Here is a 21,743-nt window from a genome sequence, read left to right on the forward strand (position 1 = left end):
TTTTGCCTTTCAGCGTGAGATTGTCGAAGCAATTAGTTAATAAATGCTCTGCATGGATGTTTATTACTTTTTAGATCTTACATAAAGTAGTTTTGCCTCCCAAACAACATATTTGCTCAAGAGACTCTCTGTCATAACTTACTCAGAAACACAGTGTTTTATTATGCAAGGTGTGTGTCAGCAAAATGCAAAGTTGGCGGAACCCCATTATCCCCTCTGGCCAAATACTCAAATTATCTTTGTAATGAGATATCTATCATACAGGAAGGCAAGCAATTTCAAAAACGTTCCTTGGACAATAAACGTCTTGGTCAATTTAAATGAATTCTTCAGTGGTCACATACTGGGAATTATTCATGAATTGTGACATCCATTTTATTCATTCAGAGGGTGCAATACAAATAAAAATGGCAAAGACATGTTTTCGTTTTTTTTTTTTGTCACATCAAAGCTAGCACATCGAAATAAAGCAAAATCTCAAGTACTGAAACACTGAACTCCAAGTGCTGACTCATGTTCAAATAATGTCGTTACACTCCTCCCCTTTTAGGCCTTGATCAACAAGCATGCACATTTGAATCACAAACGAGATGTAAATGTATGCGCACGAGATCATTTGAACAGCTTAAAGACAAATGAAATAAATGAAGGCGAATGGTAACAGTCAAAAATGAAAGTCGCTTGATCTTTTTTTTTTTTTAAAGTTGTTGAAAGGGGCCTATTCACAATGAAAGGCAGGGACCATCAGGTGTCAGTGTGAGCTACGTTTACGGCACAAACATTAACTCTAGGTGTTTAAAATAAAACAATGTATATATAATTTCATATATATATATATATTTATAACACAAATATAGATTCTTATTTTTCCTTGTTCATTTTCACCAATGAACACATGAGCCCGGAACAGCGAAACCATAAGAAAGTGATTCCTCCATGTGAGTTATCTAACAGGAGTCCATTTTCACATTGGAGCATTGCACCTTGGGTGATTTTAAAGATGACCTTTATACCAAAGGTAATCCATTTGATTCCAAGGAGGCAGATATAGATATATTTTTTTCTAGTGGCTAATAATAATGTGCTCCGTGCAAGAGCTTGTAGTGGCTGGGAAATGAGGCTATACTGTGAAGTCCGCATGGTGGTGTTGGAGGAGGACATAAAACAAGCAAATCTCTTGTTCACTTTAAGAGCAAACAGAGAGAATGTGAAATCTGGTTTCAACCGAGTCAGTTCCTCATACATATCCCCTCTGCATATTATAACAAGGCCTCCCTCACCAAACCGTAAGCCAGAAGGATGACAACAAGTCGGTAGCAGGCTGATATTCTTGTACCTGTGAAAAGAAGAAAAAACGAGTATGTTAAGTTAGCCACACATTCATGAACACGCTGTCACCCTAAAAATTAGCTCGTTCGGGAAAACGGGTTCCCTCCAAGTAGACATTGGACTTTATTCTGGGCAGGCAGTTGTAACAGGGTTCTGCATATTCAACTTACAAATGCATTTCCATGCCGAATGTAGCACAGCGTTATTTCATTCGCTTCAGTCCATTAGGCTGCAGTCGCAGTATTTATCAAGATCATTTCAGAGTCTGCAAACAGATATCGCGCTAATGATTTCCTGCATGAGTGTGTCTAAGAGGCCACAGCTGGAACACCATCGTAACTTTTGAACTCAAAACTTGAGAACCCATCACGACTGATTCATAGGTACAGTTATGCGGAGCAGTTTTTATGCTCAACGTAAGAAATGAGGCTCGGCTGGTCCGTCAAGTGGTATTAGGACCCTGCGATGTGATGCCAAAAGTTGATCTTTTTACATTCTTATGACAAAATGATGATCTACAGTTAAAGGGGCAAGCTGCAAAAACAACCCCAGAAAAATGTCATTTCAAGTTGAAATTGCCTTGCCAACAACACTTTATTGGCATTCATATGACTGCCGGGTCAGATGAAAATAGGCTTCTAAATGGCAATTTGTAAAGGGAGACCATTTTCTTTTCTGTCTGGAAGTGTTGTGGGGCGGAGATCCAAATCACAGCTTATTAAAATCTCCAAACCATATCTCTCCCCACAACACAGTCATACATAAGCACAGATTGAAGTCAGACAAACAGAGCCACAGATGAGCTATAAACACTCTAAGCCCAACTGAAGCACGATTACCTGCACGGACAAAGTTTCTTTATCTTGATGTGGTGTGTCTGTTATTGTTTTCATTTTCCCATGTTTTTAATTAAAAGAAAGTCTGCTTAAGTGTCAAATACCATATTTGACCCCTCTGTCCACGCTCCTCCATTAAGCGACTCCAGTCGGTCCAAAATGCTGCTGCTCGCTTCTTGACTGCTCAGTGTAAGAGGGAGCACAGAACTCTTATTCTGGAATCCCCGGACTAGCTCCTTATACATTTTAGAGTTCATTGTAAGATTCCATTATTTGTTTTCAAATGGCCACGCCCCACCTTCGCTCTCTGAGCTTCTCCGCCACAACGCTGCCTCAGATCTGTGGACCAGACACTTTTAGAGGTACTGAGGACGAAGCAAAGGCTCAGAGGGGTTTGCACCTTTTCTGTTGCTGGTTTCTTTTGACTCTGAACCAAATAAACACAAAACTACTTTTTCTTATCTTAAAAATGATGACCCATTTTGCTCGGAGTCTTGAAAATACACACACACATAAAAAAGTCAAACCACTTGCCTGATAAACATAATTTCCTTGGTTAGACAAGGGACATCTTGTTATTTGATAAAGCTTGCCAGGCCATGAATGAGAAGCAGTGGGAACAATTCTGTGTTTACAAACGACTCAAATCTGACTTTGGCAGGCAAAGGTTTCGGATTAGACGTGGGCAAAACACGCACGCTGGAAACATGCCCAGCCTGTTTATCCAAAATACTTGTTCATACTGTCTTCACGTTCGTTCATTTGAATTCATTTTGAGGCAAGTCAAGTTCACCTCTCCAGCATCCTAGGGGGAACATTTTCTCCTCTTCCTCCTGACCTGCTTATTCTCTGACATAACCTTTATTTATTTTGTGACGCAAGAGGTTTGGACTTACTGGTAGTAAATATTCATGATCGACATCCAGGACAATAAGGTGAAGTTATTTTACTCTTTCTAAGCACGCCTCCAGTGTTCAATTTATTTGGCATTACTGTACTTGTAAAGTGAGACAGGCAGTCAACTGCAAAAGCAAAACTGAATCGTTGGGGCACAATGTTGTGCGTTCGCCCATGTCGAGCTAATGTTGAAAATGCCAAAATTGGACCATTTTGTTCTATTTAACCAAACACAAGTTTGCCCAAATGTTTTGGTCGAGTGAGACGGTCCCGTGAAATATCGATTTCAAGCCTGCGAGGCAAGTTAACAAAGTGACTCACCAGCACCTCCATGGGGAGCTCAGACTGGTTTAGAGCCACTTTGATCTGTCCTGAATGGGCTGAAGAGGTACGTGTCTCTTTGACTTGTTTGCCTTATTGTCTGGTGACTTTGTTGTAAATTGTGTTGTCTGGTTTGTTTGAAGTCTGCCTCCTTGGCGGGGCCATTTGTTAATTTTTGGCTACTTCCAAAATTGGTTCTTTTAGTCTTTGTAGTTGGAGGAAATGCGCATTTGTTTGCAAGCGTTTCTCCATTTGTCTCACGACATCAGTGAGCGCACATTCTGTGATGCTCTGAGGGCTGCCGTCTAAATCATTCCATTTTCTTCCAATTTTGGGGGGATATTATATAATTAAACAGAAGCGATTTTATTACTTTCGACAGGAGACAGCCTCAGGAGATTTTTGGGATTTGACAAGGCTATGCTTTTTTTATTTTTTTTTTAATTGTGAGGCTGGACGGTTGCCCATGGAAATAAAATGAACAGTTCCACTTGCTGTTCAACACCGAGACATTCAGAAGTAAAACAACAAATGTTCCATGGGGTCATTTGAATTTGTCATTACAACCAGCTGGTAGAACGATGCTCATCCTGGGGAGAGGGAGGGGGGGCATGATAAAAACCTCAGTGGTCCCACCTGTGTTCCTGTTCGCCAAGGTGCCCATGGCCCCCATGGCTGTGCAACCCCACAGAGACACATTTATCAGCGTCAGACACATAGCACAAGCGATACCCCGCGACATAGTCGTCAGCGTAATGTTGCCGTCCGATAATCTGCGACACTGCAGCCCCCGGGGGTTGATTGAACTTGTTCCCATCGTTGAGTCGTAATCTGTGTTTCGCTTCGGGTGCGGGAGGTGTTCCCAGCCCATCGCGTGACTGACTTTATGTTTCAACTGCCTGACCGCTGGGGAAATGATTGACATTTAAAGGTGGGCCAGTAAATTTATGAGTGAAATTAGTTTGATAGGGAGAGAAATGGGGAAAAAAATATGGAGCTAATGAGAATTTAATCTCCTGGGGATAAAATGTGGACTATCGCAGTATAACGCCAGCTCTGCCGAATGAAAAGCTGAAGAAAAAAAATAATAAAATCCGACTGCAAACTATAAAATGGGCAACATTGCTTTTTAACTTGTCAGTGAAATTTGAAAAGAACTTTTGTATTCAAGGTGAGTTGAATTCATTACTGAAGCCGCATATCCAACCAAGCTTGCGTTTTCACACCGGGCGTGAATTAAAAGCCTTGCGCAACCACAGCTTCAGCATGGCCAATGTTCTGTGATGCACATTTTCCCGCGGCTATCTCTGCCTCCTCAGGATTTCATTTGACGCGGTAATAAATGCATTTTTGTAATTGCCTTTGGAATGCAGCTACAGTTTGCTTTTCTTCTTTTCACTCACACATCATGTATAGTATTGGCCTGGCCCCAAGATACTGAAATATTATCTAACGAAGAAACACATTTTTTTTTTCTGCGGGGAAAAAAAAAATATGAATGTATCTTTGTCTAAATAAGTGTTGGTAGTGCTCCGAGATACTGTTGGTTTAAATGTATTTTTATTTATTTATTTATTTTATTTTGGGAATGGCACAGCGTCGAATTCGAATGGAACAAGGTGCCCTTGTGTGGCTCAATGCGACGCGGCGATATTGTAGGAGCCGGGGCTCTGAATTGTGACGAGCACAAAAGCAATCCTGGAACAAGGGAGAGACAAGCTTGCGCTGGTGAACAAATGAAATAGCCATCATCTCGAGCAGATGGCCAAGACCACTCTTGCACGCAGGAGATACAAGAGCCATGTGGATGCATCATCAATTGGCCACTAGGGAAGCACATTTCGTCAACAAGATGATGCCACCTATTGAATTACAATGTTGGTTTGTGGCTTTTATCTTCATCCAAGGCTGTTCGTCAACGAGGTGAAGGTTTTTGTTGTAACTCTTATTATTCAGGGTCATATTTTCGGTTTTAATGATCTCTGAATATGGATACAAATAATATTTTCATTGGTGGCGATCAATGAAATCAAACTCGAAAGCAGAAGTGTTCGCCTCGACTTACTAATCGGCTAATGTTGTGCATGGAATCCGCCCCTGACTAATGGTTCGGAGTTCGGAGTAACGGCAGATTGCAGTGAAGAACGCAAAAGATGCGCAATAAACCAAACGGCATGTTTTTATCTCAGTTTGACCAATCGGAGCCAATTTAAAGTTGGTATATTTAAATGGTGATGCACATTTAACCTTTGTACTGACAGAGGCAGCCCGCTTGGCACTTTTGCTTCACAGCAGGAAGATTTCACATTTTTAACCACTTCAAGTCTTTGGATTTGCTTTTACTTTGAAGGGTGAGCACAGCGACTTAATCCCAAATCAAGAACGTGAGCTCGACTAAAAAGTAGAATGCGTGTACTGGTGGTTGCAATGGGCTCGAGTCCGCCTTTGCCAAGGATAAGATGTACATAAAATTGTGGCGCAAAACGATGTGTTCGGCGCAAAGGAGCCAACATCAACGATTGTACTCGTCATAGAAATTGTACGCTTACTGGAGACGCGTCATGAAGCCCCTTATCTGGAGCAGCACAACAGCCTGTTATCGCTACTGTGAGTGTGGCAGGCCGGCGTACGTGCATCTTTGCATTCCGTGTTTCGAAATTTGTTTGTCAGGTTGCACGTCTCACATTTTGTTTCATCGCTGCACGTAGGCCGACATCAATTTTTGTCACCTCCCGTATCTTTCACAGACGCAATATCATGTGATTTACCCGCAGCGCGGATTGATTTGAGAGAAGATCAAATCAATCTGGGGGATCTCAATTTGTTTCATTTCAGAGTGCATGTGTCCACGCGCGCATAAATAATCACTCCCGTTTAATCTGGCTGACTGAAGTGTGGAAACCCTCGGAATGGAGACATTTCCATTTTGTTCTCCCGGCCTTCAAGCGTGAGACGTGCATTCATCAGACCACACAGAGATCCCTTTGTTCTTGTTTTCTGCACCTATGCACACTGCCCCTTTAGCCTGATCAAGACTCTCACTGTGATTTTGATGACTCCCCGTTGTTGTTTTGGGAAATTAAGTCAAGTGAATTGTTAAATAATTTATGGATTTACTTTTTTGTGCCTTTGGAAGCTTTATTTAAATGATATGAAATGATACTCATTCATATACCTGAGCTGGGGGTGTGTTGATCCGCATTAGAGGACGTGTGAGAAGAAGATGAGGAGTCCACTTTCTGATCTGAGCTCATGCTGTCGTGACCCAAAGATGAGACGGACTTTCTCGGTTTCTTGTCTGTCAGGTGCAGAGGAGAGCTTTTCTTGGGGGGTTGCAATGGACGTCTGGCTCTGGCGGATGCATTGACCCTCAGCCAAGCTTGGGCTTTGTAATCCACAATCTCTCCGTAGTTGGCTTGTGTCACACGGCACTCGTACAAGCCCTCGTCACTCTTGCCGACTCTGGAGATCTGTAGCTTGTGGGAGATATCGTTGCCCTGCACTTTGACTGTCTGCATAAATAAACAAAAGAAGACAACTCTCCAGTTCCATTTTTCAACTGCACTTTTCACTTTGCTGTTGTTGTGAAAGCCCTATTGTTTCATAATTAAACCAAAGCAAAAAATAAATAAAACAAAGGTATGTGTTACTAATGAATCGTAAATTCATTAGTAACACAAAATACCGTACCGTTGACCTGTTCATTTGATCTTGGCCCGTCTCTTTTGAATATAATTAGCTTCTTGGATACGCCCTGCTGAAGACGGCCGTGTGACTTATGAAGAAAAGAGCATGCATACGAATTGGGGGCAGGAAAAGGGAGGATGTTGGAAACTGCAGTATGATTGAATGAATGGAACCCATTTGATGCTAATAATACCCCTGCCTCTATATTCGGCTGATGAGCTCCTCGGGAAGAAAGTGTTGGGGAAAATCAGTTGCCATTGTCTGGCTGCATGCATCTGCACTGGAAAAAGAAATGGCGTGTTGAATTGAAATGACAAATGTTATTTTGTCAAGTGGCTACACACAATAGAATAATTTGGATTTTGATACTCGCATTTTTGTTTTTTCATGCACGAAAAAATAACAGCATCATATTTTTATTTTGAAAAGAAAATTCATCTGATAAGCTCTACAAGTTCATCCTTGACCAACAGAAACTGTACATAATGGGACCCCTTATTTAAAAATAAAGAAATTAATGGATAGAAGTTGGTGGACTTTGGAGCCCGTGGGCACTTCATTTACTGAGTGGCTACTGGGACAGATGCTTGGTGATGGAAGAGAAGAAAGTAATAAAGCTAAAAATTGATCTGAGTCATAAATACATTCATTAAAATCGTTCACCTCTCTTTTTCCTTGAAATTATCATCGGACCAGTGTTCTCAATCAAAAAGAAGCTCTCTCTTGAGAGTTTGAGGAGATTCATTTATTCTTTGTAGGGGTCAGGGACAAGGCTGAGAGAGTTTGTGTATGTCAAAGTTGGTTTATCGGTAACCCATTGAGTACACTGGTTGGATTCATCAGTCGGCGTATGCGCAGACTAGTCTTTGATCGCCAATCGTGATTTTGGTGACTGGGTATGGAACATGAGGTGGTACATTGTAACATCTTTAGGCAAATGATCAGCAAGCTGCCGTTTTGTCTACGTCCGTTGAGCAGGCTTGAAATTTGAATCCTTGTCACTGGGCTGCCTTAATCAGATGCTTGAACAAAAAATGGTTCGCTGGACAAGCTGGCCTCAATCCACTCTTTGATGAGATCCTGCCAAAGGATGAGGACCCTGGTCTGGACTGCTGTCAGACACTGTCATTGGAGGGATTACATATGTGCCACTTGATAGTTTTGCTCACCAGTTGACGTAATTAACCGGATTCCCATATGTTCCACATTTCTTTGGTCAAGGCACATCCTTGCCAGTTAATCTCCTTTGGGATCTTGATGTCACTTTTATACCTTTTGGAGATAGTTGATAGTGCATCACCACAGGAATAGCACTCACATGTACAACCAGAGAAACAGTGTGATTGTCGAAGGTTTGGGGTATCTTAACCAGCGTTTTATTTGACTTCTGCCATTCGTCTGCGATAGTAGACACTTTGTCTTTTGTGAAACAATGTACTGTGGCTATCAGGATACCATCTAAACACAAAAGTTTGCCCCAACAGAAATGACCATCCCATACCATGGCAAATGTCATTGCGCTGTATTGCTCCTTGGAAAAATGCTATTATACACCCTCTCATTATCATTAGAAGGTAGAAAAATAATTACTGGGGAGTGAATGATTGTCCCCGAACAGCTGTTTAACTTTCAGCATTCAAGTATTTCTAAATTGTCCAATTTCTGCCACTTAGCACTCTGATTGAAATTCAAAGCGGACTTAAGAGAAGCACTGGCTTAATGGTTTTGGACTTACACTTATTTTTGTCCCCTCGTCATCGGGATGAGGCTCCGGTGTTATCTCCATCTGTGAACAAAGAAGCGAAGAGTTATTAGAGCTGAGAAAGTAGCCAAATCGCATTGGCTCCATTTATTTGGACGACATTGAATTGGAACCCCATCAGTATCGACAAACGCGACTTTCCAACAACAAAAGCTCCCATCATCATTCCAGTGGGAAAGTTTATGTTTTCAATTCTAAGCTAATATGTATGTGTTCTGATTTGTCACCATCGCCTACACTTTCCCATTTATTTCTATAGCCACCAAAGAATCTCAAAGGCCTTCACAGGTCCACTGTTGACAAATATTAATGACATATGGTATATATATTTTAGGTTTAAGCCCGCAAACGGTCCGCGAGAAGCTGCAAAACAACAGCGAGTCACATAGAGCAACATATACAGTACTGTACTCCATGTATATGTAAAAAAAAAAAATGTATATATATATATGTATATATATAGCTTTATGTAATATGTTTGAAAAAATCCGCGATGCACTGAACCCGCGATAAACGAATCGCGAAGTAGCGAGGGATCACTCTACAACGCTTATTTTTTGTGATTAATTTGTGGAATAATCACAAACGGCTGACACTCCCACACTTAAGAAACATAAAAGGGCCTTCGTAGCAGAGCTCTGCATGACATGGTACTTCCAGAGAGAGAAATATGCCTCAAGACCATCAGTCTCTACTGTTGAAGTATTATCACCGAACAAAGCTGATGGCAATAATAAAAACTTGAAAAGTAGTAAAGTACATGAAGGAGTTACACCACAGGGACACCCCCCCACACCCCTCAAAAGTTTTTTGTTGTTGTTGTTGTTGCACTACGCTAGCATCATTCTGGACAACATACAGTGCCTGACTTTGCATTGTTTTTAAGAAGCATTGCTTGAGGTTGAGTGATGCACCGGAACGGGCTTGCCTCATGCCTTCCATGCCCGAAATGAAAAGAAAAGGGCTCCTTCTGAGCATTTGCTGCAGAGAACGCTTGATTCTGCTGTAATTAGCACGTCGAACCCAGCGCTGCTCTCGGGAGGCCGCTCTATAGACAGGTGATTAATGAGCTGAATTACCGCCGCGTCCGGCTTTCTCTGTCCGCATGTAGCGTGACTCTGAACGTCTTGGTTTCACAGATGGACCTGACATACTTTATTGTATCGGAGAGACGTGGTGAACAGGGGGTGGGGGGCGAATCATCCGTCGCCCTCTGCCGTGGCGTGAGACCGTTTCATGTCATTAATCTCAGCCTTCCCCTCGACAAACTTCACAGCCGTTTTATGGGCTTCCCGCGCAGCCTATATTTGTCACCTGAGAAGGATAAAGTTTTGAGGGTTTCACTGGTGGAGAACTGTTCGGCCGGCTTTTAAACATGAAGCGTTTGGAATGGCGGATGGCATGTCGCGACGCGGTGCATCTGTGCAAATCGTTGTTGAAAAAGAAACATGGCGAGTGACCGGCAAAAGATGAGCATGACCCGGACGCTCCTGAATTGTCCCGACTTTATTGTTCAAGTCCTTGTCCCGATTGCCTGATTTTAGTTGCCTCGGCTGAATAAAAATCAAAGCACCGAGGAATACCAATGTAGCGGGGTCGTGGGAGTCTTGGTCAGTAATCATCATCAATCATACTTGGAGCCATCTCAAAGATATTTTCAGATGGGACTTTGTGAATCGGGTCTATTTTCGCTTTCAGGCTGGTAGAGCGTGTTCCCGAAGATCCTGATGGTGGAGTTTCAGTGGCTCGGTCATGAGTGAAAGGGTCATTATTTCCTTTTTTCCTTTGCGTGACGTTTCTCTGCGTATTATCCGGAGGCCTTTCTTAGTCAAAGCCACCAGCCCTTTAAAAAGTATCTGAAATTCAATCTTCCGCCTCCCCCGTGACAAAGCTCGTCCCCTGACATACTCGGCCCGTGCTTCGCGAAAAAAAAAACGTTTGAGTACTCGTAAAATATGCGCTACAATTACCCGGTCTAATAAAGCCTCGTTGATGCCCCGAAACTCAATTATTATAAAGAAAAGCTGTCAGGACTTCCACTGGAATAGAAATGAGACAATCCCGTGTTACATGACAGTTCGTGATGATTTTCACCCATGACGAGTTAAGTGTGTGATCGAAAGGATTGCCAGAAATGCTAGCATGCTAACAAACCTGCGTGTGATATCGGCGGTGTACGTACGTCCATGTTAGTTCAAGCATACCAGTTCAATGAAGGGAATTCATGTGCAACAACAACAAAAAAGGTACCCCGTAGGAGGTTTTCATGTTGGAATCTACTCTGGGATCTTGAGTCGGCTAACAATTGTCAGCTAATGAAAGCGCTTTGATGCGAGCGTGGACCTGCCTGAATGAATGAATGGAGGACTGAATAAAGCAAGCATTGTTCTTCCTTTGGGGAACCGAACCCGGCGGGGGTTCCCTTCTCTCTGGGTGAACAAATCGAGAGAGGAGGGAAGACAGCTGGGCGGGAGATCACAGGCAAGCTGTACTCTCCAAACTCTCAACCAGCCACTCGCCCGTGTGGAACAGGGCGCATATATATTTTTAATACGGTCATCGTTCGCACCTCATCGTTCGCACCTCATCGTTCTTTTCTGGAAACGGCCACGCGTTAAGGATCAATATCGTGCAACATCGATTCATAGAAAGAATATTCATCTGCAATAAAAACTTCTACTCAAAGATTTCTCCTACCAATCCCCTCTTGGCACTGAAGTATGGTAATGTCTTTTAGACGGAATTAGTTTTTGAAACATGACTTGAGCGTTCAATTTAATTTTATATTTGCGTGCGAGTTCATCAAAAATAAGAGTGTGATGCAATTATCCATCCTGACCTGTCATTAAATTAATGGGGTTTTTTTTGGACTGCTTGCACGTTGATGGCAATTGATGTACTTGAATCACTGTTCAGTCAATACAAGTTTTAATCACCATTTATAGGGTGTTTGGAAAGTCACCGTGCCCTAATCAAGTTTTCCTATTTCAGATTCCAACCACGATACGGGTTTTTAACAACAGAAGTACGTGAGTGCCAGTACAAATCCAACGTTCCAACTGTCTAGATCACAGCTGCTTTGCTTATTTTTTTTGAGAAAAAAAAAACACACCCTTTTCTTATCAATGAGTTGACGGATAAAGTGTAATGTCACAGAGAATATTTGATCACAGTCGAGGTGGATTGTAATGCAATGCCTCATTACAGTGCTCGCTGACTCCTGCTTGAAGATGTTTTTGGGTCGAAGCTGAGTTGTTCACCCTAATTACAGCCCACAGTTGACAGGAGTTCCTTTCACATGCAAACGCTAATCCCCCCTTCACAGCCCATTGCTTTATGACAGGGGACATGTTAATTACATGTAAAGCCTTCAATTGTACGTGTAAATACATGAAAGCACACTGTTACTGTTTTTTTTTTTACGCCAATGAGGGAATGTTCCCCGGACAAGTAAGGAAGTTAAGATCAAATAATGTTTCCCAGTTAAGGCTTATTAGCACAACTCAGAACATTTCAGGAGTGGCATCACCAGAAATTGATCGTCTTTCACATCATGATTTGCACCTTCAGCCAAAGGTGTGGTCCCGTTTAGCAGTTCAGCACATGGATGGAAAACTGTACTGTGTGCAAGTGCGAGTTGCCACCGCAAGCAGATGCATCAGTCCCCTCAGTACCCAATAAATTATCATTCAAATAATGACACTAATTAAACCACACAAAGATTGTAGTTTGTATTTACTGTAACTGAGGTGCTTTTTGCTGAACGGGTTCATTACCTACTTGCCAAATGAGATGGCCATATTCTCACATTAATTAAATGCAGCCATGCAGCGTGAAACGTAAACGGCCTTGATTTGAGAGAAAGACGATACACGGTGTCTTTTTTTTTTTTTTAACAATACAATCACCCAAGTCCAAATATCTAGCTTTGAAACTGTTTGCGCCCAAAGAAAGAACAGAAATGGTTACATTGCTTTATAGAACACTTTAAATTGTCCCTAGGTGTAAGTATGAACGTGAATGTGTGTGCAACCAGTTCAGGGTGTACCCCACCGACTACCCAAAGACAGCTGGGATAAGTTTCAGCACACCCCGCGACCCTCGTGAGGATAAACGGATTAGATAATGGATGAAAATTGTTCATCCACTAGTTGTGAATGTGAGCGTGATTCATGGAGATGTGCCTGTACATCAGAATTTATGTAACAGGTTTCTCTCAACTGTAGTGAAACCAATCCACACCTTGCCTTAAAAAGACAGCGCCTCTGTTGTTTTGGATCTTTTTTTATTTTTATTTTTTTTACAAGGCACTTCTGTTGGCAGCTTTATTGTTTCACAAGCCAAAAGCCAATGCAGCTTCTGACTATTTACGTCTGCGGCAGGCAAGGCTAAAACATCAGTAAATATGTCTAAGTTCGAAGCAGAGGAGAAGAGATAAAAAGGGTATTAATGGGATCTCCCTTTAGTTTTTTTATTGAAAGGAAGTCATTGTAGCTCATCATTTAAACCGGGCGGCAGTTGCCAATTATTCAGTCAGTGGAAGATATCAGATGCACTATTAATCTTCAGTTTGGGGGAGAAGGTAAACTAAGGGGACTTGTTTTTGAGTAGGCATGATATAATAGCGTACATTGATTGCTAGATATTTGTGGTTCGGCATTTGCAAATGTACTTTAAAATTTGCAAAGAGCATGTCCGTGGTTATTACCTGAAAAAGTTTCGCTCTTTTTGGGCCAAAACCATGTCCAACATAAAAATATCACTTTGGCACCATTTTGTGGCATCAAGTGGCCGAAAAACTACGTGGCCGTGACGAGAAGAGCTCATATGTTATATAATGCGTCAGGCATGGTCAGCATCAGTTCATTCCGAAAGAAAAAACATTGTGAAGGCCCGGTGACGTAAATTTCAGGAGAGGCATTTCAAAGCGCCACACGGCGCTGCAGTCATCTGACTGTCATCTATTATGCAAGGCTGTTCAAGAGAAACCCGAGGGCAGGTAAAATAAAGGAGCAGCAGCTTGAAAAAAAAAAAAAGTATTTGAAATCATAAATGAAAGCGCTGAAGACATTCTTACCCATTTCAATTAGAAACAATGGCGGCTTGTTAATAGAGGGCGCGAGAGTGCCACCCAACACTCCACTGTCATAAGACAATAATGTGCTGTCTATTTTTAGATGAGAAGAATGAATAGTACAGGAGTCAAGTTGTTTGCTTCAGCTCAGTGTGATATATTTTTTTAAAAATTCTGGCCTGGGCCACTTAAATCTTAATCCATTAACTCTGGTTAAAAAAAAAAAAAAGTTTGACATGCGGAGTCGCGCCTCTTCAATGCGTTACTGTAAATAGGACAAAGGAGCAGAATTCAAATGCAGCTTATCAACCAGTTACAGTGCTGTCATGGTCGGAAGACTGTCGTCGTGTCAACAGCTCTCTGTGACATGTCCGTCCGTGGTTGGGCTATTGGAAAATGGAGGAGACAGGAAGTCATTCGGCATATTTACCTAAGACCTTTTGAGAGGAACCCTGACCAGGAGATTAGCAGAACCTCAACGAGAGAGAGCGCTGACTCATACGGCGCTCCATAGACAGACGAGGCTAAGGCTTTATTTTGCTTTACTACCTTGTTTTCAAATGTCAGGATATGACTCAGAATGGATTGAGACCGATATCATAAGGTAATATATTGTTTTGTATCCTCTCTAATTGCAGCATGACACCTTCATGCTTCCAAGGGAGTGTGACCCAAAACTGGTTGAGATGGTTTACTGTTGTTGTCTGTACGATGCCGTCAACCTGCTCCAAGAATTATCACAGTGTAATTGATTAATATACTGTAATAGAAGACATATAATAATAATGGTGACTCCTGGCTGGAGAAAAACTTAATTTAAAAAAAAAAACTTGAACTTGGAGACAGTCACAAGAAGGAGTCATGCATTATTGCCCATGACGAAAAAGTTTTATGCCCATCAATCAGGATGCCCCCTTTGTGTATGATCAGCAATGGTGCTGCCCCCCCCCGAAAATTTTGGGTGCCGAGAGGGGGCAAGGAGGCCCCCCTCAGGTGCCCTTTGCACGCCCTTGGTAATATCTTTACAAAAACAGCTGAGTTATGTGAGTGTGTCAGCACCGAATACCAGATCAAAATGTTGTCGATTTAGCAATTTAATCCCAAACGATACTTTCAATTTGCTAAACAGGAACAGACTGTACTCGACCTTAGCCGTTCCACTGTGCATCTATTGCCTAGAAAATTATCTATTATTTTGGAGTTGACAGAAAAAAATGGCTAAAATTGTCATGCATCAGTGCATATTGTGGGATGCCGGATGATATCCCCACTGTCACGGTGCAAGAAGCGCGAGAGACTCAGGCCAGACCAACAGTCACGACAGACTGACACATTAATATTCATACATGCTGGCAAGCAAGAGACTCCAATTAACCTGAACTGATGTTTTTTGGTCTAATGGAGGTTGGCGCTCGCACACACAAACCCAATCCTGACATAAAGTAGCCTTCACCCAGTGGAAGTTTTTGCTCTAATCTGACGAGTCTAGGTTTACACTGCTTTAAAAATAATGTCTTCTAAAAGTTTCTGCAAAAAAAAAAACTTTCAAAATGAAAGGGGTGGGATTATTTTAGTGCAATACTGTGTATCACACTGTTGAGGATGATTTCAACGGACAACGTGAATGAGTTCAAACTTGCTTTGAGATACGGGGGCTTTGAACAATTTCCTGCCCGTCAGAATTTGGATCCTTTCCTTGCATTGAATCCACAGCAGCAGGAGGCTACAGCTGTCGAGATCACAGATGATATCACAGCAAGCCTCATGAAAGATCCTGTTTTTTTTTTAACCATCTTGAGCCACAGTATCCAATAATTGTACCGGCATCTATCCTGGCCTTGAAAGTCGACAGCAACCTTCTCGTGACCTCACTCGAGCATGAAGGCAAGGGTATTGTTTTGGCAACGTTTTTGTGTTTGTGAGTGATATCACGCACTTCCCAGAAAATGCAACACATTCGTATTCTCAAGTGCGATAGTGTCTATTCAATACAATTGTGCTTTTTTTTTCTTCTGGCACAAAATTGGAATCCAGCTTGAGAAAACCTTTTGCAATGGTCATGAGGTGTAAAGATGTACCGGTATATTAAAAAAAGAGCCAGCTTTTATCATTCCAGAGAGGTTCTGTGAGAAAGTGATGAAATAAAAGGGAAAGGAATTTTTTTATGATGAAAAAAGGATAACCACGGCAGGGACATTTTATTTCTGATGACCTCTAAATATTTCAGACATCTCGCTTTGACAATGCCCCCATGATGAAATCCGACGAAAAGTGCGAGCGACGGATAAAATGACGTGTGCGTTTGGCAAATTGGAAAATGGACAGAGGTGCCGTACGGGTCTGACTGCGATCTGATATTTTGGGATCGGTCCCGACTGATCCGACAAATGACGGCGCGCTCGTGACACACGTGTCCAGTACGATCACTGTTATGACTGCTCGAGTGCAACAATACATTACGTGTAATATCCTTGGACTGCTATCCAGCCAGCGGGCCCAAAAGCAATTAACGACGGAATCAATACCCCGAGTCAAAACACTGTGACAGCTCTATTATCCCTGGATGTAGGAGTCCGAGTGGGGTGCCATTTTTTTCCCCCCCTGCGTGTCTACATACGTACACTGTATATCAGTTACTGGGCACAGTTTGGCTTGGGAGCGATCCGATGCTGTCATCGATTGTTCTGAATTGGAAATAATTTGAAATCTAAAGCATTCGGATGTCAATCAGCATCCGGGAACAGACAAAATGCACCACTGTGGCATCACAGGCATTACCTGCGTTTGATTTTTATTTGATCTTTTTTCTTCTGAGAGATTTTCCACCTCTCGTCAATCCTCTTGCTAATTCCTTTGCTCTCCTCGCTCTCCCTACCTGTCAGCATCGGTCTTTTGCTGTCGAAATACAGCCCGTCATCACATCAACAGCACTTTTATCGAATCATACTTTTTTTTTTTTTTTTTATGTGATCCGACTCATCTCGTCCTCCGATGAACCAAAAAAGTCGTCACATAGCAGTAACTGGTATGACACTGGATGTCATTTATTACAATTTGGAAGGATATTTATGAAACACGACATTTGGATGGATTTGTTTGTTGAATAGCTCAACATACCTATCAGAGTTAACTTCCTCACTTATCTATTACAGTGCTCTTTTTTTTTTTTTAATTGGATTCAGCATTGTACATTTTACTTCAATCAAATAAAGCATTTCAATGGATGGAAGGTTAAAGGATTGTTTTGTGCACTAACCCTCCCAACCCCACCACCAAATACAATTCCAGTTTCATCTTAGACAAGGGCGATTTAATTCTCGGTTAAGATGAATCCGACGACTGCAAATCATTTGAGAAATTAATCATGATTGCCCATAAAAGTCCTCTCCATTGGCTGTGGCCTCTTCAGGCAAAGCATTATGGTCTCGACAAATCACCCTCTTCACTTGATTGGGGCAGGGGCCAGCGGCCATTTGCGATCGAAAAAAAAATCCCTTGTCCCACCTCATGGTGTCAAGCCGTCTCGTCTTCCAACATATACTCGATTGCCATTTTCTTGCTGTTCTTGTGCATGCGGTCCAATTAGGTATCGACATTTCGGTAAAGCGGTCACGCCGGGCACAAAGTGTTGTTGTTTATTTTCATCTTAGTTTATTTGTGGTGGTGTTGTAGTTGCGCTTGTGTGTCATTTATTATTTTTTTAAGGTGATAAGTGCTCAAGCATTCTGTGTAGAGTGGCGCAATGTTCCATTCCCGGATTAAAAATCGGAAATGTTTAGAATTGCCAACGGATGAGACGAGACGGCGGCAAAGCCCTAATTTTTTTTTTCCTTCTATATGAAACTCCTTGACTCACTCCCACATAGTTTCCTGGCACTAAGAAGTCGCGGCATTTCAATCCAAAATGGAGCCCCTCATTTCACTTCAACATGGTGTACTTGAAGATGAATGTATACAATTGCATAATATATAATATGGCTTTCATGTCATCTGCTAGAATCTTGGTTCCACACTCGAAGTAAATTGCGGAGGGTCATTTTGTCAAATCTAGTCCTTTGCTCCCATCTTCTGGGATCTTGAGGCAATTACAGTACAGCAAACCTTTTTTGGGATGGGTGGGGGGGCGGTGTCAATGACTTGGCAGCGCTCATCCACAATCCCCCGCGAATAGCGGGTGGTCTCTTTCAAATTCTTTCCATGTAGTCGAATGATTAAATACATTCATCAAGTATTTGTCTCCGGTGTCTGTCTGTTTTAAATGTTAATGCATCATTTCAGATCACCCATTCATAATGAGGACCCTGCAGACAATTCTAATCCGCTTTGTGAGCCCCTGCTTCGAAAAGGTTTATTGTCAGCCGAAGTCCTGAACAAGAGGACGCGTTTAGTATTACGATGACATGAATACTACGAGTACAAAACTAATTAGAAGAATGAAAACAAATGTACAATGACTCCGTTTCTGTCCGGGCGCCCATTAATCAAGCGAGCGCGGCAGCGCAACTGACTTTGCTGCTGAAAGGTCGCCATCCCAGTGGATGGGGAGGACTCTTGTCAAATCAAAAGCCTTTCTAGGGGTTCCTACACCAGCGTGAAAAAGCGTTCCCGTGAATTTGACAAGTTGTGTCGTGGCACTGAATCGGATGAACTTTCCTCCAGTTGACGGTCTCGCAGCGGCGTCAGGACGAGGCACTGGCGGCAGAGAGAGAATGATATCTCCAAGATGGTGTTCTCTTGCGTCACATCTGCTTTTAGTTGGACCACACTCACTTTCTGACCCCCTGACGTGTGAAGATGCTTTAACCTCTGTCATGTACAAGAGGATTGAACACAGACTTGGAAAATATGTCCCGTCAGTGAATATGTTCACCCCTAGGATGAAAAGAAGACAAAATGGAAGCTCATGTCATTTAAGAGGCGTCTACGTCATCTATACCCCATTTTCAGAACTCGACAATAAATCAATGTTTTGTTTTGATTTTGCTTCAACATATATGTCAGAATTGGATTCATTACACTAAGTTGGACACTAAGTTGAAACGTTGGCGGTTGTTTATAACGCTCTGTCCCTTATCTTTGACATCGTTGCCCGATGTCAAAGTAAGAACCGTCTCGTTTTTTAACTCAGACAACTTGGGACCTTTCGATTCAAGGCCTGCACCCAGAATGAACCCCAGATTGTAATAAGGCTTTGCCACCGCTTCAGTGATGTGAAATTCTGTCGCTCCACTTTGGCAATTAACACATTACATTTTTTTTCCATTACAAACCCAAGGCTAAAAAAAAAAAATAAGAAATGAAAATATGCGCCCGGTTATTTGGAAAAAGTCAGCCATTTCACTTGCTGTGATTACATTCGGAGAGACCATTTGGAACGTGATATAATTTTACGGTAGAGCGCGCAAAGAAACTACTGAGGCGCTCGACGCGGGGTACATGAGCAACAGTTAATGGTCTAACAGGGGGCTTAATCCGGCTAAATTCCACATGGCTGAAGGAGATTTAACGTCGCGTGCCCTTGCGGTTGTCGCACCAAGCCATTCAGTAAGAGACGGCAGGCGGAGTACATATTTCATTGCATCTGCAACGTAGCGCGGCCATTGGAACGGTGACGGTCGCAGTTGCCATGAAGCAGGCCAGCCAGCTCGTAATGAGCAATTGACGTCTCACTCAAAGGCATTCGCTCGTCTCCGGAGGAATTTAAGGTTAAACTGATAATTTTCCGTCTCCTTTCTGCTTGGCTCTCGACGAAGACGGACACTTTTTGCATTCCTGCCCTCACCCCACCCTTTCCGTGCTCGCCCCTTAGTCCTTGTGCTGTCTTTGTCTAACTTTTTTCCTAGCCTCCTACCGTATTTTTCATCCGAAGAACTAACCATGGAATTAGTTGGCTGGTCTCTCGATGTAATCGACAAAAATTTTTCAACGAAAAGAGCGGGCAGTGGGGAGCCTGCTTGCCCTCCGGGGACACTTGCTGCCGGATACGCCCTGGATCCATGGAGAAAGTGGAGACCGGTGTGCCTGGCAATACTGTCCGTGGAAAATGTGGAAAACATCTAAATTATTGTCCTTTTGATCACAGGTATGCTGCTGTTTGGTGTTGGCAGCTTTCTGTTCTATCGCAAAATTCAACCGACGGGAGCGGCTCTATTGGAAGTGAAGAAGCTGCCGGTCACTCTGGATGGCTTGGCGCGAATGTCCAACACTCAGACTCAAGCGGTGACTGTAGCGTAACAAGTAGCGTTGTGCCCCCCGCCGTTATCTAATCACCAACAAGACGTGCTGGAAAGCTTGCTTGAATGAAGGAAGCAAGTCCCCGCTTCGAGCGTTGACTGTCTTTATGTCATTGTTCGGCCAATCAAAAGAGCGATTTTGATTCACGTGGGAAAGTAAATGAGAGTAATGAGAATTATTTTGCACGCACGTATGACTCTTGCACTTATTTCCCTAGAGGCTCCAAGGACCGCTATTGCGTCACAACCCCATATGTTGCCCCCCCCCCCATCTGCTCATCCCTGCACTCCACCATCTTATTCGTCCAAATGCAGACAAATACAATCAACGCGGGTCAAGCAGTCGCTGGTCAGCCAAGGATGCCGTTTTAAAATCGGACTTTTGTAGGCACGCGCAAGGGAGAGTAAGATCCAGATCGAAAAAGGTTCGGCGAAACCCGTGCGAGCGTGTTTATTTGTTGATGGACGGCAACAGATGAAAATCATCATCGTGCATTCCAAAGGTCATTAATTCTGTGCCAAAGATGTCCGAGCAATGTTGTCCCTCACCCGGTTTCACTCGGAGCTCATCAAAAAGTGATGCTTGATGTGACATGATGCCGCTAATAGAGCTTTGATCCCACCGGGTCAAACTGTGACACACTGTGTCTCGGGCGTGGAGCCAATCACGCTGAACCAAGACAATCACTGTGACTTCACCGCGAGTGCTGCAGTGCGCTGCGGATGCAACGGCGCCGCTGCCACCCACTCGCGCTCGACGCTAAATTGCTATTATTTGATAGGAGCCGCAGCGATCCGCACGGAGGGAATCAAGCGAGGGAAGAAAGTCAGCCGTCAAAACTGCGCACCATCTGATTTAGTCTCCATCGCCGAGAATTCACATGTGATGAGCAAAGATAACATTCCAAACGCATGACTGAGCGGATGTTAATCATGGACATGTCGAAGCAAGGATGTGGGAATCCCTCTGGACCGTGATAATAACGCAGCTTGTCAGTGGAACCTTACAAAAGCGGCTTACATTTGATTATTTTAAATGAAGGCCTCGATTGTTCTTCTTAATGAAACTTTTGAAGCTCGCTCGGACCTTATAGCTCGCTTCCAGAAATGCTGATAGGGCCCCTTGGGTTCTGGGGAAAAGTTGAAAACGTCAGAGCGCAGAGCTAGCTCATCTGAGAGAATGAGATTCCAGAAGTGGACGAGGGAGGATGCTCGAGCTCTTCGCCGATATGGTCAGAAGAGTCATTAAAATATATATATATATCCAAAAGGCAAAGTGTTGACTGATAATTTTTGCTTCCTGTTTTAAAATGTCCCAGAGTGAAACTAGTATTTGAATTGAGTCTGTAATGATTCAATCTGAAGGGCTTCCGGACACAAACGAGCATTTGATTAATGAGGTTTATTTTGAAAGTGGCATTGTAATGAAGCGAACAAAGTGAAGCTCCTCCCCTGACTTCAACATAGTTGCAATGGTAACAAAATGGTGGCAATATTCGAAATAGCTGAATAGGTGAGCCCACGTTGGCTTTCAAATTACACTTGACATAATCTTGCATCAATACAATGTTACAAAGAACTGAAAATCAAATAAAGAATTAAGC

At 42.7% G+C, this 21,743-nt stretch overlaps 1 protein-coding gene across 1 annotated transcript in view; it reads right to left on the reverse strand.

The window, feature by feature from the left end:
- Positions 1-361: 361 nt before the first annotated feature.
- vstm2a (V-set and transmembrane domain containing 2A) overlaps positions 362-21,743 on the reverse strand; it is a 28,898-nt gene continuing 7,516 nt past the window's right edge. The window contains exons 3-5 of the mRNA XM_052054195.1: positions 8,806-8,856; positions 6,559-6,895; positions 362-1,336 (exon numbers count right to left, since the gene is read on the reverse strand). Of these exons, the coding sequence (XP_051910155.1) occupies positions 1,260-1,336; positions 6,559-6,895; positions 8,806-8,856 (465 nt within the window). The 3' untranslated portion in view covers positions 362-1,259. The remainder of the gene's footprint in view (positions 1,337-6,558; positions 6,896-8,805; positions 8,857-21,743) is intronic.

Source organism: Hippocampus zosterae, chromosome 20, assembly GCF_025434085.1.
Source record: "Hippocampus zosterae strain Florida chromosome 20, ASM2543408v3, whole genome shotgun sequence".
NCBI classification, from domain to species: domain Eukaryota; kingdom Metazoa; phylum Chordata; class Actinopteri; order Syngnathiformes; family Syngnathidae; genus Hippocampus; species Hippocampus zosterae.